Source organism: Pinus tabuliformis, chromosome 4_2 (assembly GCF_031772625.1).
Source record: "Pinus tabuliformis cultivar Carrire ecotype Pingquan chromosome 4_2, CPIR1, whole genome shotgun sequence".
Taxonomy (NCBI): domain Eukaryota; kingdom Viridiplantae; phylum Streptophyta; class Pinopsida; order Pinales; family Pinaceae; genus Pinus; species Pinus tabuliformis.
In genome coordinates, this window is record NC_142304.1 from 694601873 (window position 1) to 694620387 (window position 18515).

General features: G+C 34.8%; 1 protein-coding gene across 1 annotated transcript; it reads right to left on the reverse strand.

Moving 5' to 3' along the window:
* Positions 1–11721: 11721 nt before the first annotated feature.
* On the reverse strand, positions 11722–15847 carry LOC149171386 (ABC transporter B family member 1-like). Its single transcript, XM_089425948.1, has 8 exons — positions 15508–15847; positions 15114–15290; positions 14762–15021; positions 14354–14670; positions 14023–14246; positions 13274–13644; positions 12070–12539; positions 11722–11969 (listed from the first exon to the last, which is right to left on the reverse strand). Exons 1-8 carry the CDS (start codon positions 15556–15558, stop codon positions 11722–11724), a joined length of 2118 nt encoding a protein of 705 aa, XP_089282074.1. The 5' UTR covers positions 15559–15847.
* Positions 15848–18515: the final 2668 nt, after the last annotated feature.

Here is an 18515-nt window from a genome sequence, read left to right on the forward strand (position 1 = left end):
ATAAATTTTATTTTATTTTACCAATTAAATAATTATAATAATATATAGATAACTTTCTATAAAATATTTTAAATGATAAATTATTTATTGTTTTGATTTTAAAAATAATATATTTATGTAATTATTCATTACATAATTTTTTGATGTAGAAATTTTCAATAAAAATAAATTAAATTATAATAAATAAAACAACAAATTAAATTAAATTAAATTTTATAATATTATTATTTTAAAAATAATTTCAGGAATACAAATTTCTATATATGCTTTGCCCTTGTGTAAACTGAGAAAAAAATTAAATACAATCACATTTTATAACCCAGGGAAGGAAGTTCTCGTAGGTATTGGATAATGTTAAAGTTTAAAGATAAGGCTGAAGGCCCAAATAATGGCAGTCCGTGGTTGTAATTTGGTACACGACAATAACATGTCAAGATTCATTTCCATGTGATGAAAGTGACCCATCAAAAAGTTATTATAACTTCTTCTCATTTCATCTTTCTTTAGTTATTATAACTAACTTTCTATAAAAAAACTTCTTCTCATTTCATCTTTCTTTAGTTATTATAACTAACTTTCTATAAAATATATTAAATGTTAAATTATTTATTGTTTTGATTTTAAATATAGCATATTTTTATATTTATTTATTAGACAAATTTTTGATGTAGAAATTTTCCATAAAAATAAATCAAATTATAATAAATAAAACAATAAATTAAATTAAATTAAATTTTATAATATTATTATTTTAAAAATAATTTAGGGGTACAAATTTTTATATATATTTCACCTTTGTTTTGTTTGCGATGAATTTTGGAACCAATTAATGATATTTGTGCTTCAATATTCCCTTTGAATCACTTCAACTGATTTTTCAAACAAAAGTTATGCAAATTTAAAAATACACACCTTTTAAGAGCTTAACTTCGATCTTCTTGATATGTCTGACCTTGAAACTGTTGTACCTCTATTATTGCGACCTCGTCAGGTCTAAAATTTCGTCTTGAGGTAGCTCTATGTGTTTTATTTACAATCCCACAAGTTAGAATGCGATTGGAAACTTCAAGATAAAATTATACCAGATCTCCCACGATGACCTGATTATGGATTGGTTAAGTAGAGTGAACTTGTACGAGATGTCATGTGTCACTGTTTCAACCTTCAACATAGAAACTCATACACAAAAATAATGTCCATGATATTTTAGAAACTTTTTAAAGAATTCAAATTCGATGATTGAAGTGAAGGTTATGACAATTTCCCTCAAGACACCTGTTTGAGAATAAATTATGGAGCATACAAAAACCCTAACCTCCTTGAAGCATATCTCTGAGAATATAACGAACCAAGATCTAGAATATTTACATGATATTAATAAATATTTCAAATCCATGTGCTAAAAATTTCAACACCTGAAGCCTCGTAGAAAAAACATTATAGCAAAAATTCCAAGATTACATGTTTGAAGAAGCAAAACCCTAAGATCCAGACCTCTGATACCAAATGTTATGTATCCAGATCAAAATAATGTAGGAAAATAAGAAAAGATAAATAAAAAACTTAATAATAAGTAGCTTCAAGGGGGAACCTCCTTTTACATCACATAAATGAATAATACTTGGATGATCCAAATGACAAGACCTCCTTAGTATATATAGGAGTCTAAAGGGTCAAAATATAATTAGGGCCTACATAAAAATACTAATGTAAGGGCACAATAATAACAATAGTTGGCTTCTACGGGGCACAAAAATAATAATATGGGGGCTACACTAGTATTATAGGGACCTAACATATAGGAATTCATTTACTCAACATATCAATGTATTAACTAACACAATGAACCAATATCATCATAGGTATTAAACCAAACACATTAAACATATGCATAATATTAAGGGTGCAAGAGCATGAGAATACTTATCTTATTAAAATGTGTTCAACAACTAAAATTGAGACTGCAACTCTTCACCGAACCATAGACAAGCTGCAACCAAGTTTATCTTGACGTTGTCACCCCCAAGCCAAATTCTAAACCTTAAGGTAGAGTGTTTTTAGAGGAGTTCTAAAATGATAGTATCAAAGCTTAAACAGGGTGTCTTGAGGTTTCCTCACCTCCACTTACTAGCTATGAAAACAAATAAAAATGGTGAACCACTTCAGTCACACACACCATCATCCACTTAGGGGATTAAACCAATATCAACTTAAATAGGGTGTCTCAAGGCCACACTACATTCACCCACCAACTACATAATGATTTCACATCAGGCAGGGAACTCTTTCCTTTATACAGAGGATCTTGCAGCATCCCAAACTCTCTAGGGATTTATACGTAGAGAGTATCAATTCAGATATGGAGAGAGAGATGCAATTAATAACATGGAGGGTTTATCAACTATGTTACCTTTGAAGGAATAAGGGTGCACTTTCCAATAGCTTAGTGGAATCTTCCACCTGTGTTCTCATCCCAATCCCATGGAACTACTATCAAGTGTTATCAGCCCAATCGTCATTGGTGTCTTCTTCATTCAAAGGTTATCAACCAACATAACCACCAGTGGATTTATCAACCCTATAAGGCACAACCAATGCTCTGTGATTACTAGTCAACAAGTCTCATGGGATTTTCAGCTAACTATCTTCAAAGTTTCTCTTCTTCCTAAATTCTCTTAGTCCTGGTATCTTTTCTTCCCTCCTAGAAATGTGCTTAATCTTCATGAGCCTCTTGGCCTCCTCTTTCCCGAGTTCCCTTCTCCACATGTGTGCATGAATTGTGCATGATTTCATATACCTTCTCGGCTTCCTTTCTCTGTGTAGAAGAATCTCTCGGGCCCCTTTTCTCATCTTCCATAGGAGCCTCCCCGCCTCCTGTGCTCATGGTTGTTGTTCCTCTATTCGCATAGGGTACCCCTTCCTTCAACACCTGAGAGAATGTGTATAGAGAGAATAATGTGTGCCCCCTCCATCTCAACCATGACGATTTTCCTGTTCCCATTGGTCTATGTGGACTAATAAACCTTGATAGCACAACCCATACTACCCATTTAATTTGTCCTTTCCTTTCCTTTTAGTTCTTCCCTTCATACACATGGGTGTGTCCTTCATTTTTCCAGTTGAATTAATATATAGTCAGCCCATTAAAATCCACTCAATAAGCTCATGACTGATATTTAAAACAAACAACTCCTCAAGCAATGGAATCTATGTCCCTCTCTCAACCATTTTAGTTTTTATAATTACATAATTACAAGGGAATTGTTTTACAAGGGGAATTAATATGTAGGGGATTTCACAATCCCCACCCCCTTAGAGGAACATCATCCTTGGTATTCTCATTCCCAAACACAAAGAAAACATTTCAACCCAAGCATAAATTATTTGGAGCTTTCTGTTTCAACTCAATTATAATTGCAGTTCACATATAGAGTTGCTTGCCAAAAAACTTAAATAAACATGAAAGTTATCCTTGGATCAACCAATTTTTGTGGATCCTTTGTAGTCTTCTTGGTGCTTTTGTTGAAATTTTGTAGTCCTCTTTTCAGTCAACTGCATTCACCCCGATCGGGAAATTCCCATCCTTTCCTATAACATGTCATACAATCTCTCACGATATTCGTGATAACAAAATTGCAAAAAAATAAATTATACCTCTTGTATTTTCCTTTCAATGGTTTCTCATAAATTCACACACATATCTTTAAAAAATCCCATTTATCATTTGTTCTTAACATCTCCTCGCTATTACACCTTAGTGGATACAAATCAGTCATTAACAAGCCCATTTATCAAGTGATCTCTACAACTCCTCATCGTTACAACATAATGGCTTCAAATCAGTGCATAGGTTCATGCAGAGCACATAAAGTTTTAGTTAGAGATATAGCTAGTAGTGATGAGGTTTTATCAGTTGTGTTACTCCTAAAGGAATAAGAGTGCACTCTCCAACAAATTCTTAGTGAATATTTCACCTTTGTTCTCATCCCAACCCCATGGAACTACCATAAGGTGTCATTAGCCCACTAGTCCTAGGTGCCTCAACCTTCCAGAAGTTGTCAACTAACATAGTCTCAAGTGAATTTATCAGCCTGTAAGGCACAACCACTACTCAATGATTATCAACCAACAAGCCTCTTGGGTTTCTTAGTTGGGCTGCCATCTAAGCTTGCTCTATGATTATCAGTCAAAAAACCTCATGGTTTCTCAGTTGTGTTATCATTAGATCTATGCTTTGAGATTATCAACCAAAAAGCCTCATGGGTTTATTAGCAATGCCATCATTAGAGATTCTCTAATCCATCGAACCCTCTTCTGGCATCATCCAAATACTTAGTGAGTACATGCCCAATTCTGCAATCAAGGATTCTAATTATTAGTTAATATACATGTTGCCACAACCATCAACATTTCCTTTTCATCTACATGACACAACATGAGCATATAAAAATCATATTCTTATGACATTAAAATCATCGGCCAGTCAGGTCTAGTCTTGCCCATCGATTTCTCTTTCAACCAAGAATCTCATTGGACAACTTATTATGTCATCCCATTTATCCATTTACATTTGCATCAATTATATTTATATAATTATTCTTCCACAAGAATGGCTCCTGACAAGACCCTGTCAGACACAATGACATTTACACATACATATCATCATGATCATGAGCTTACATTTGCATATGTAATTAGAGTCAAGGTCAAGAGAACCTCCTTTTGAGCCATTTTCATGGTTTCCATATTGTTGTCCATTATCCCCATGGATCAAACCAACCTACTTGGTTGTCCTATTGTTATCCACTTAGTCATGGACACAACATATATTAACATATGTTAATGAAAATCATATTTTAGAGAACTCCCTTCCTTATGCAAGCATATGTTGGTCACATGAATTCTTTTACCATAATTCCTCCCTTTACCTTTTGCACCTTTTTGTTTATTCCAACACCTTTGGCTATTGTTTTATGTCAACACTATTTTCACAGTCAAATTTCAATAATTCATATTTTCTCATTTGCACTTGTTTATACATTCATACGTAATATTTTAAGGAATTTTAGTGATGGCCTTTTTCCAGCCCATCTTCCCAATATCAACATGTCCTCATTCATGCTATCTTTGAACTTCCCATTTCATACCTTCCTCATTTTGTTCATACTCTCTAATTATTCACAGGGCCTCTTTTAAGTCACAATTTCTATTGGTCCTTCTCATCTCTCTTACTAGAGCCTTGTGAATTTCCTGCCATGCCCAACAAATGTTCCCAAGGCCCTAAAGCAAGAAAATGAAAGGAAAAATCCAAAGAAAAAGAGAGCAACCATAAAAAGAAAGAAATCAATGGCAATAGTCATAAAATCATGAAATAAAATAGCATGGCCATGCGGAAGTCAACATCCAAAATGGTAGATCAAATATAAAATCAATTGAGAACACACAAAACATGAAATATTCAACAACCATAACAACTCAATCTGCAAGAGTTTTGGTGTTCCCACTGGTTCATGAATAAACGCTCAGGAAATTTCCAACCATTCATGCATGTTGCACCATGCCACGATACAAGCTTCTTTTATTGCCATTGAGTCTTGTTATGCTACCTCATACACTCAGTTGTTAGTGTTTTAATGAAATATAATAATTATACCAGTTGCTATCTTGCAATGCAAATCCAAGCACATTATCCTGCAATTGTACACATGTATTTGTTTATTGATTAGTAAAATGTCTCAACCAGGACAAAATTTTAATTATCTACATTAACTAGGTTTCAAAATTTAGAATACATATACACATATCAACATGTTTCCATTATGCCATAATAGGTTTAGAATTCAATGTTTAATACATATTAAAAGCATAATTAAAATCAACCTCCTTACTAAGGCCAGTAACATCAATTGAATACTAATATCTCTATCGATACTATCATTATGAAATTTTAAAACTCAACCTTTAGCATTTTTGTAGTCAGCCCCCTTTTTTTTTCTTTTCTTTCTTGGGACAATAATCATTGCATTTGCAATCTCAAGGGAATTAGTTATAGAACCATGTCACACTAGCATCTATCATCCCTTTTATTTTCACATTTGTAAAATGCATCATAGGACTTGCATGTAATCCCCAATTAGCACATAACCATCCCATTACAATGCTACATGAAACATTCACTTTCATAATCAAACAATCAACATGAAAGCCATGATCATAGTGCTGTAATAAACACCTACAAAAAGCAATTATCAAACCACTTGACTCTCAAATAGAGTCACAAACATTATACCTTCATTTCTTCTACAAAAGAGCTCATCTAGTCCAAGTGTTGAACCCGGAAGCTTTGATATCACTCTATAACATACCCCCTACTAACCCTAGCCCAAACTAAGAGTAGAAGGAGGTAGTTACCGTGCTTACCCAACCTCCAAACTCCAATTATGGAAATGGGGCCTAAACTTTTCACTTTATTTTACCCTTCCAAAATTAGAAATGGATGATACCATCACATTTGTCTCATCAAGCCAATTCTGATGACTTAAATTTTTTCTCCAACCTGGCTCTCGGATCAAAATATATGGTCATCCAAATATTATCCATCTAATTAGGGACACATCACCAGCCTACTATGTGGTGCTTGCATGGTCCCCATGTGGTGCTCACATGGAAATCCTAGTCAGTCTCTCTCTCTACCACATGGTAGTATTACCATATTTGTTGACCCACTCATACTCGTTAAACCTATTAGAAAATTCCATTACATGATACACATGTATTATGGGTGTAGTACACATTGCAAACCCAACCCACTATGCCATGTCTACCCAAAGATAAAATCTTGAGAAATTATTGTATGATATTTGTCAATGAATTTCTTGCTCGTTGAAGTAGGTCAAGCACATGTTTAAGTGCTTCTAGGAAGTCAAAGAGTCAATGTATTTATGTAAGACCCTTGGAGGGCATGTTACACTATGCATAAAATTATATAAAGGTCAAAGGAATACCTCCAAACAAAGTCAAAGTCATCTCCTTGCAATGAAAGCCTTCAAGCAGCAAATAATGAAGAAATAGTCAAGTCAACCTAAGGACAATAAGTCGGCCTAAAGGAGGGACAATCCTCTATATATAGAGGTTGTCCACTCCCTCTCAACTTCCATCCATCAAGCTCTGAAATCAGTGAAGGTAGAAGTCGAGGAAAGTAAAGGTAAAATGCAAGTCTAAGGGTCTCCAAGACAAGCGATGAAAGGAGGAAGAAGACCGAAGTATAGATGACTGTTTCTAGGGCTAGAAACAATCACACGTGCAAAGAAAAGTAAGGCAAGTCTGCGGCATAACAACAACTAGAGAACAATTCATGAATTATCATTGTTTGGGTGAGAAATCAAGTCTATAAGGCCTCCCAAGTCTAGCGAAGGAGTCTCTCTCTCTAGCGAAGAAAAAGAGCCCTAATTATCTAGGGTTCCTACCACACGTGGAAAAACTATAGCTATTATTCAGTTACATCAGTTTGCAGACCTATCTCTAGAACAACCTCGTTGGATCAATGGAAGGGTGTCTTCATAAGTGAAGATCATCTCTAAGTAAAGAGGAAGCATATCACATCAAGAATCTCACATAAGCAAGGACTATCTCTAGACAAAGATCGAAGAAGGAGGACGAAGTGCTGGAAAGCAAAGTGCTGAAAGGAGGAAGTCCATGTGCCAGGAAAAAAGTGCAGAATAGAGGAAGGACTTGACTTGTGCTTGGAGGACATCCTAGTCAAAGGTTTAGGGTTTGGCATTGATCAATAAGAATCTTCAATAAGAGAAACTTACCGAAGGGTTCTCCTCTCTAAGAGAGAGAGGTTTTGGACCTGGAAGAGAGCCAACATGTGTTCTTGTCTTTATCTTTTTTATAGCAGTTTGCTGAAACACACACAATAATAATAAGAAGAAGACCAAGCTAAGATAATTTTAAAAGTGCTTCACAAATTGTTATCAAGTCAAGAAGAATCACAATACATAGAATTTCCCTAGATTCTTCAACAGGTACCAACCTAGGCTACAGAGGAATGATTTTTTAAACAGATAGGAATGCCTAGATATTTGGATTCCTTTAGGATTCCATTGAGTGAAATCCTAAGATTCTTACTATTTGATTTTTCTTTCTAAGACTAATATTCCAAGAATAGATCTGTAATTTCCCAAAGTTTTTGATATCACTTGAAGCCTCAAGAAAGTGATCAAGAACTATCTTGAATCTCTTGGCAATAATAGTTGAATCACCTCCAAAAATAAGAATATCAGTTGCAAATTGAGAAAGGTTGATGTTCTTAATTCCTCGTTTGTATGGAATGCCAGAAATCCTTTCACCCCACCTCTCAAATCCAGACGCCTGCTGAGAGAGTCTGCCATTAAAATATAAAGGAAGGGAGAGAGGGGGCAACCTTGACGTTGATCCCTTGATGCTTTGAAGAAGCTTGAGATCTCCCATTTACCAAGGGAGAGATCTAAGGAGATAAAATGCAGAGAGAGACCTAAAGTATAGACTAGTTATCAAATCCAAAATTTGACATTACCTTGAAAACAAATCCATGTCAGACTCGATCAAAGGCATTTGCGATGTCCAACTTTACCACCGTTCTTTTATTGCTTCTTTTCTAGATGGAATGTGTAATAGCTTCCTGAACCAAGGTGATGTTGCCAAAGATCTGCCTTTGATGAAAAAAACTTCATTGATTTTCAAAGAAGATTTTTGGAAGAAGAAACTTGAGCCTTGTTGCCAAAATCTTGGAAATAACTTTGTAAGAAACATTGCAAAGTAGAATAGGCCAAAATTGCGAATAACTCAAGATTGATAAACAATTTATTTTTTTATGGATATTAGTCAATTAAAGATATTTTATCCTACAATAAGTTGTCTCAAAGTGAGTTGCTTTTCCATGGCAACTAGGTTTTTCCCTAGACACAAGATGGTTGCTTAGTAATCATTCTCTCAAGATTAGGTAAAAGATGTTATCCCATTTGGCAAAGGATATTTTTTTCCCATGATTGACATTTATCCCTAAAATGTTATTGTAATGGTAATTATTTGGTCATATAAATGACATAAGGGTGAGATTGATTCAATCATATGTATGCCTAGAATGTGATGCAAGTCTCAAACATTCAATTGGTTCGTCCATTTGATTTCCATTGAAACCTTATGGGCTTGAACATGCCCTCAAAAGATTGAAACTCCGTTAACAGAGAGAAACTACACATTCCTTACCATTGTACCTAACCTCCTTGGTTAAATATGATTATCTTCTTACTACAACATCCTGTCTAACTCTTAAAATGACAACTCCTTATTCTTTTATATAATATTAATTCGTCACAAAATGTTTATTTCTCATTGGATGGCTATTTAATGTCACATAAATCATCTCTTTATCTTTATGTTTTTTTACTCTTATTTTTTAACTTTAAAGAAGTTGACCGTTAAGACCCTTTAATCTTGCTACTTGCAACAATAAATTAATCTTTATACCCTTTTAGTTAAGTAATAGGCCTTGCCACAAATCCATTTCGCTACCATATAAACCCACACCCTTCCATTTTATAACATAATAATATAATGTGTCCAACTAACTTACTAAGTATTTTGAACTTGTCCCATACATCATATATAAGTTTCATTACAATAATCATAACTCAAATCTCTGTTTTCAAATGTGACATCATATGACATATATAAATTATTATATATATATATATATATATATATAAAACATTGATAAATTATATCATATTTTAAAATTAAAAAAATATAAATATTTTATTTTTATTTTTTATATTTAAACTTAAACTATAAAATTATTTTCAAAATTTATATATTGCAAAATCTCTTTCTTACCCCTCAACTTATAATAATATTAAAATCCATTTAATTACATTACAATACATTTGTCTTATAAACCTTTCATCTTATTATGATTCAATTTATTTTTTTTTGATATAGTGAGAAAAACTTATTATAATTTAATTGTCAAATTAGTTGGGAGACAATCATCATTAATACCTCTCATCATATTCTGGCTCAGATTTCTTTTTTTTTTATACAATTGGAAACCCTAGACAATCATCATTAGGTGACAATCATTATTAACTGCCAAACTATTAAAATCATCATAGATCTATCTTGCTAACATGAGCAGAGAGGGATTAAATTGCAAACTTCTTTAGAGTGCAAAATACAATGTGTAATTTTTCATTGTTTAAATTGTATTTCTGAATGCTATATAAAGTATTATATAAGACCAAATAAACATTTTAACCATAAAAACTTATTTTTTCATAGTATAAATATATATTTGTTAAAATGACATACAATGTATACATAATTGACATTAAAATATTTTACATAACATGTATAAAGAAACATTTTATAAACTCAAATTAATTAACATATATTTTAAATAGTTTATTTAAATCTCTTATCGAAATGTAAATTAGTTAACATAAATCTTAAATAATTTATTTAAATATTTTATTAAAATATTTTTTTAAAATATAAATTTTAAACCATAATTACCAAGTTTAAATTCAAATTTAGATTCTAATTCATATAATACCATAAAAATTAAGATGACAAAATTCATCTCAAAAATAATTCAATAATATATATCTTACAAATTAAAAATAAAACTAAATAATATATATATTATTATAATAATAATAATAATAATAATTTTTATTTTTATTTTATTATTTTCATATTGGAATAATCTAATAATATAAATAATATAAAAATTTCAACATGCATTCTTCCTAAATAAAAAAAACATGTGTTTTCCAAATTAATAATTATTTATCAATTCTTTTCCTTCTACTTGAACGTGATCCCTGCTCTTCTGCAAGCGATCCTCGCTATTCTATGCAAGTTTGTCCGGTAAACTATGAATTATTCGATTAATTTATTGTCAGTCGAATCAAATTTTTAATGGTAGAATGAATATTTTTGGTATTTTTAGTTTTGATTTAAGTGAGTTTGGTAATTATACTTTAAATATTTTATTCATATTTTTTTATTTCTAAGTATTTTATATTAGCAATTGTTTCAAAAGGTATACAGAGAGGCCTATAGGATTATTAAATTATAATTGTTGAATTTCTCTAGAAGAGATGTTGGTTCAAGCCTAACGGATGAGCAATTTGAACTGACTAAAAGCCTTCTAATTGTTTTTTATTATTGTAAAATTATAATGATAATTCATTGGTTTTACTTTCGAAAGCTCGAAGGAATTTAAAGAGCAGGTATAGAATTGTTTTATGGGATTTGATCCCAAAATCCTTGATTTGTAGATATATACTCAATGAAATGTTAATTGGTTGAAACCCTGCACAAATAAACCTACAATTTATCTCTGCAACATAAAATCAGTAATTGTTTTTGTCTTTTGCTTGGCATTTTTTTTCTTTTTTCTATCAATTTTGATTGAAATTTAATAGGGATTTTTTAAAATAATTTTTTTTTTAAAATCAAGTTTATCTATTATACATTTTGGAAATCTGATGATTTTATTTTGTTTTTCCAGTTTTTGATATTTCTTTGGCGATCACTCCTAAGTCTTTTTTTCTAATTCCTAAGTCTTCTTCTCTAAAAGTGTTTGTGTCTTTATATCCAAAATCTACCAAATTTCCAAAATTTATAACAAATAATCTAAATTTTTTTATTCATTCATATATTCAAAAATACAATTTACACCACTAAAAGCGTGGCAGCAACCACGATTGGAAAAACTGCAATAAGAACTAACGCGAGTCTCCACTGTAACACAAACCCTATGGTACATGCGACCAGCATTAACGCGGAGTTCTGTACTATCATGGAAATCCTGTCGCCAATGGCAGATCTCACATTCGTGGCATCAGGAGCCAAACGAGCGGCAACTTGGCTGCTGTTGTTCTCTTCCCGATCAAACCAACTGACCTCATTGCGAAGAATCGCTGACAGACAGAAGGATTAGGGTTGTCATCAATCAGATTCATACTTCAAAAATTATAAAAACCAGTACTGAAATTTTTTCACGGAAACCGTTTTGTTCACCTTCGAGCATTGTCTGTCGGACCCGCTTGGTCAGATTCTCGCCAACGATTTCCCAGAAGGAATGCTGCACCGAATTGAAAACAAGGGCGCCGAACGATATCCCTATCAGAACAAAGCAGTATTTCTTGATTTCATTTTTTATGTATAACGGATCAGGGTTGTAATAGATGCTCAGCACGGCACTCAGGATGTAAGCGAAGAGTGCGCTTATGGAACCGCAGACCATGGACCCTACGGATCCTAGTAGGGCATAGGCCCATTCTGGGGCATTCATCTTGACTAGTCTCCAGAATGACCCTGCCTGCTCTATGAAGGGTACTTTCTCTGTTTTGTGTGCTGAGTTGACATCGACAGATGTGCTGAAATCGGAAGTTGAGAAGTCTGAAAGCCTTTTGGAATAGGGAGATCGGCCATAAGAAGAGTTTCTTCCAATTATGGGCGAGCTCACAGAATTCCTTGGGCTGGAGGGCCTGGAAATGGGCAAACAAATAAAAAAATCAAAACGAGAATACAAATCTATGTTCATTCTATTTCCCCTTTCTTCCCGGGATCATTCAAACTGATAAATACTGAGAATTTATGGAAGGTACAAAACAAGTTTCCTTTCTATCTTGGTGATGAATGAGTGGGTCATTCAGAATGTGACAAAATGTAAAAGTCCATAAACTTCTACAGAGTAAAATCTGAAGTACCAATAAACACTATAAGGGTTAATGGGAGGAGCAAAACAACTACAATTTAAGAAAAAGGATTTATCTCTGGACCGAACAAAACCATTATAATTTGAGGGAAAAAAATTGAAGGATTGTATGAGAAGGCATCCAAACAGTTTGGTGGAAAATCTTTCACTGTAATAAAACCAGAAAAACTTGGCAGCTGCTAAATAATTTTCCAAAGAAAACCCTGAGGATCTATAGACCAACAAAACAATTATAATTTCACAAACTGCCAATCTAAGGACTAACAAAACAAGTATAAGTTTATGAAGAAGAAGCTGAGGATAAGCATTATAATTACAGTTTTACAGAGAAGACCCCAAGGATTTATGGGACTGCAAAAAAATTACAATTTTATAAAGAAGGCGAGAGGATTTATGGGAGAAACAAAACAATTCCAATTCTATAGACTTTCAGTGGGAAAACTATTGCATAGGTTAACCACAATGTGCCATTATTGAATTAACATAGTGGGATAAAACCTTTACCTGGCACTGCTCTTTCTTGCATTGTTACCAAGCTCATGGGCAGTTTCTTGGAGTCTGATCAATGTTGAATAAGCCCCGTCATCCCCTTTTGAGATAAGGTCATCGTGAGTCCCCATCTCCAAAATGCTCCCCTGCTGAACAACTGCCACCAGATCAGCCTTCCTAATGGTTGAGAGACGATGTGCCACAACTACTATTGTTCTTCCTATCATGAACCTGTCAAGGGCTTCCTGAACAAGTTTTTCTGATTCAGAGTCCAGAGCACTGGTTGCTTCATCCAAAAGTAGTATGGCCGGGTTCTTCAACATCGCTCTGGCTATTGCAATGCGTTGCTTTTGTCCGCCTGATAGTTGGCCACCTCGTTCACCAACCTGGAGTTGCAGACCCAACTTAGTACAAATCATAACCATGGCTACTATCAACTCTGACATATAGAAAAGGAACAGTGAGATGGAAGAAAAGTGCTATAAACCATAGATATATAGTTCAACTCCTGGGGATTTGGGTTAGAAAGGGAAGGGAAGGAGACTTGATAGTGGGAGAAGGTATTCCAGGATGACAAGGTAAACATATCAGACTGTTGTTATTCACACACACAAGTCATAAAGAGCGACTGGAAGACTGAGCAAGGAAACAAGCATAATCACCAAACAACTAATCAACCATCTCTGCAACAAACAATCAACTGACAACTAATCAATCATCTCTGCAACAAAGAATTTTCAGTTATTACAGCTAGCAGCATATACCTGAGTGTCATATCCTTCAGGGAGCTTTGTGATAAAAGAGTGTGCATTTGCAACTCTGGCTGCTTCCTCCATTTCCACCTGGGTTGCATCGTCTCTTCCCAATAGCATGTTTTCCTTAATGCTTGTTGCAAACAATGCCGGTTCCTGACTCACAAGCCCTATCTGCTGTCTAAGCCATTTCAACTGCAGAGTTTTGATGATAAACCCATCAAATAGCACTTGACCTTCTTTCACAGAAATTAAAAAAACAGTACTTTTGAGAAGAAATTCATTAAACTAAAAACCGGAGTTCAGGGTATGAAAATGCCATGTAAAATCATGTATTGGATACCTTCAATGGGGTCATAGAAGCGCTCGATCAGAGCAACTACAGTACTCTTTCCCGACCCACTTCGACCAACCATAGCTACAGTTTTTCCTGCGGGAATGTTCAATGAGAAACGGCTGAGAACGGGTATCTCTGGTCTAGAGGGATATGCAAAACTCACGTTTCGCAGCTGGACATGGCCTGTGACTGCGGGCAGAGTAATTCCATCAGAGTAGTTTCGATCAATCTTGGGCCTGTGATCAATAGTTCGAAATATATTCACAGCAGCAGATTTTGCCTTTGCAAATGCTGTCATGCTGGGAGTTGCTTGCCCCAGTGCTCTGCAACAACAGATTCAAATTGTAAAATCACTTCCTACAAATCAAATTGTGGAGAAACAGGAGAAAACAGGCAATTGGGTATACTACATACAATCCACCGATCATGACTGAAAACATAGTAGATATGGCCAATCCTCCATTTGTATCATGATGCGTCACAAGCCATCCTCCATACCACAGAAGCAGAGCATAACAGCAAAATATCACACAATAAGTTGACCCCAGCCCAAATCGGTTTACCAGACCACTCTTATATCCAATCTTCTGAGCCACACTCAAAGACGCAGAATACGCTTTCAGCGCTTTCTCCTCGCCTACGAATGAGAAAACCGTGCGAATTTGTGCCAAGGCCTACAAGTTGAATTGAATTAAATTTAGCCCCATTAAAAACAATTCAATTCCTCACTAGAAAAGGGAGCTGATTATATCAAACAATTCAGCACCTGTTCTGCAATGTTACCAGCCTCTGCATATGCATCCTGACTCTTGGAGGAAAGCTTGGTTATCGTTATGGTATGAACGGCTCCAAACAAGGCTATCAATGGCACCACTGCAAGAGTCAGCAGAGCCAACTTCCACACTGTGATGAACCCCACCACAAATCCAGCCACAAATGTCACCTGTAATGGATGAAATTGCCTAGCTGTGAACCGAATTACATCAAAGTTAAGAGGAGATTTATAAGCAATTTCAAAAGGCCCCAAAGAGAGGAGTAGCAGCGGAATGGAAGGGTGTTCATAAGTTCTTCAAGACCAGTCGTAGACTGTACTGATAAAAGGAAAAGGTCAAGCAAACAAGCATACACTAAGTAATCAATTAACCATTAGTAAGACACACCAGTTCATTTTGGCGGTCTCCATTGACATTAATTGAAACCGTTGAGAACATAGAAAAAGATTAGCTGATCTTCTCACTCATAGCATCCTGAACAGCCACAATGTCGCTGCCGATGGTATTGATGATGTCGCCCGTCCGTGCATCAATGTCGAAGTATTCCACACGTTGATTCAGAGTGGCCTCCAGATACTTGATCCGGAGCCTGGTTGACTGCCTCTCCCCTTTCTTCCACCGGATACGCCGAGATAAGGCCACTAGATTTTTGCTTCGAAAACATTAACAATGTAGGAATTTGGAAAGACGTCTAACGGTCCTCGATGTGAAAATATCTTCACTTGGCGTGCAATAAACTCCACGAACTCTCTGAAGCTCGGGCACAGATGTCAATGGGAGAGTAAATGTTTTCTGTGCTTTTTTATTTTCCATTGTTTTTTGGTTTAGATCAACGGTTGAAAGTGTCTTATCTGATCAAACCGAGCAAACCGAGCAAGGTAAAAGTGTTGACAAAGAAGTTGATGAATAGAAAGACCTATTGACCTAAATATATTTATTTTTTTAATTAGAGTTCACATTTTTTAATTATAATTTATATTATTTTTCTATTTAAAGTACATGTCAATTTTACTGATAAACTTACACATCCCTTATACTGAGCTGTAGAAAAAACCTTTCGACTAAAAAACCAGAGTTTAAAATGGTGGAGCACTCAGAGTAAAAGCAGGAGATTGCTAGTTTTGGTTATTTTCTGGGAAATCTGGAAAGATTGAAATCATCTGATTTTTTGTTCCAACAGATGGGGAGAAAACTTAATTTATGAATCCATAGAATAGTGGATGGTATTAGATCAGAATGAAGACTCAAAGAAAAATAAAAAGAAGAAGACAGAGAAGGGGAGAATTCAGCCCTCCAACTATCCGATGGGATTTTTTGATGGAGCGGCTCAAGGTGGAAGATGTGGGAGTGGCTTTTGCTTAAAGCGGCCTTTGCTTAAAATTGACAGAAGAACAAGAATTCCGGATACACTGGCATGTGGAAGGAGGAACAAGTATGAAGACAGAAGCTTTTGCACTATGGAGTTTATTATGGTTTATCAAGTTCCTGGATATCCCTCAAGTACAAATTTTTGGGGATTCAAAATGTTTGATAGACCATGTTAACCGGAAGAACAATATCCAGCAAACTTCCCTACAAGGTTGGCTGAGACGTATAAAAAATATATGGAGTTCCTTCCAGAATTCGTCCATGGAGCACATCAAGAGGGCACATAACAACACTGCTGATGAATTATCAAAAAAGGGACTTCAAGCCACAGAAGATGGCATGCACATCATGTTGAAAACAAGGATAGTAGAGACAGAAGTAGAAAATGTAAAGGTGCCGAGATAGAACACGGAAGAGAGCTCAAATTGGCAGAACTACATTGCAGATAAGTCCATATAATTTTCCTGTTTATTTTTGTTTAAAAGTTTTGTATAAATTTTGTATCTGATTTTGTATAGAATTCATATAAAGAAAGAACACATTAAGATTGTGATTTACAGAAAATGCAAAGTTCACATATTAGACTTTGTGTAAATTGTAAATATGGCTGAAAAATAGTCATTAATGATGTAATTATTAGACAACTGTTCAGAATGTAAGTGGAGTATTTTCTCCTCATTGTAGTCATGATGTGAATATCTCAAGGTTTATGAAAACAATATGTCCATCATAAGTATGTACTATTTTTACCATAATATAAAACAGACAATTTTTTCTTACTGAAAAAAATAAAAATACCCAATAAATAATCCATCATTATATCATACCAAATTTATGAAACAAATTTGTTAATTAAAAAAACACAAACACTTATCATAATTTAAACATAAACAAAGAACATGTGAATCCCAGTAAGGTAATTCACACTTATTTTTAAAAGTGATGTTGTGGAAGATACAAATGGAAAGAAAGTAATGAAAAACAAACTTAAATATGACAAGGTTATACTCAAACAAAAGCCAACTGTAGAGTATGACAAGGTTATACTCAAATAAAAGCCAACTCTACAGTGCAGAACAGGCATGGCCCTGTGTTTCAGCCCTAGACATTTTTAAGAAAAACAATTGTCAGACTTTAAGTGTTCTTGGATATGTAGTCCCACTTGCCCCGAACTCCAGCTAAGAAAGCGTTGAGCAAGAATGCAGAAGAGTACACTAAAATTCCACTGTCAGTCCACTTCTTAGCACGAGATGCTGCCTGAGGTACCTGAGGTTTTTCCTTATAGACAGTAGTCATAATTGGGCCAGAATCATATTTTGACAAACGCTCGCCAAGCAGGTAACTGCCTGCTGCCCATTTCACCCAAACCAGGACTTGTAGAGCACTGTATATCCATCTGTCAAAACCTTTTATTCCCCAAACTATTGCTAATGTGCTGCATAATGCAATGCATGCAATCTCCAGCACTATCATTGCACATACAATAATATGTCTTTCTCTTTTATTCGAATCTGGCTCTCTTTCTCTTTTATTCAAGGGATACGGTCTGCCCAAGTACAAATGGAGACAGTCCATGACCAAAACAGTAACAATCCCCGCCATTATAATAGCTAATCTAGTTTCAGAGAGTGGCATGGAGGGAGTATATTACCAATTGACAACCACATGTCCTTCAATTGCAACGAGCAGAGCCCAACCAAAAGAGCAAATCAAGTTCACACAAGCGCCTATAATTGCTAAAGTTCTGAGACTCAGAAAAGTACCTCTGAAGGTTAACACCTGGCAAACATCCATGTGATCTGTTTTGTTAGCAGACCGAACTTGTGATGACTTGACCCGAGCATAGGTTACAAATGCATTGATGGCGAATCCATTTCCTCTACTGTCAACCAGGTAATCCCGTATTGACCTTCTTGCCAGTAGAGAAGTAGAGAAACCATCCGTTCTGAACCAACCAGTCACTGCCAGGTTTAAGAACATTTCTATTACCCTTGGCACTATTAAAGAACCGTTGCTGTATGTGACCT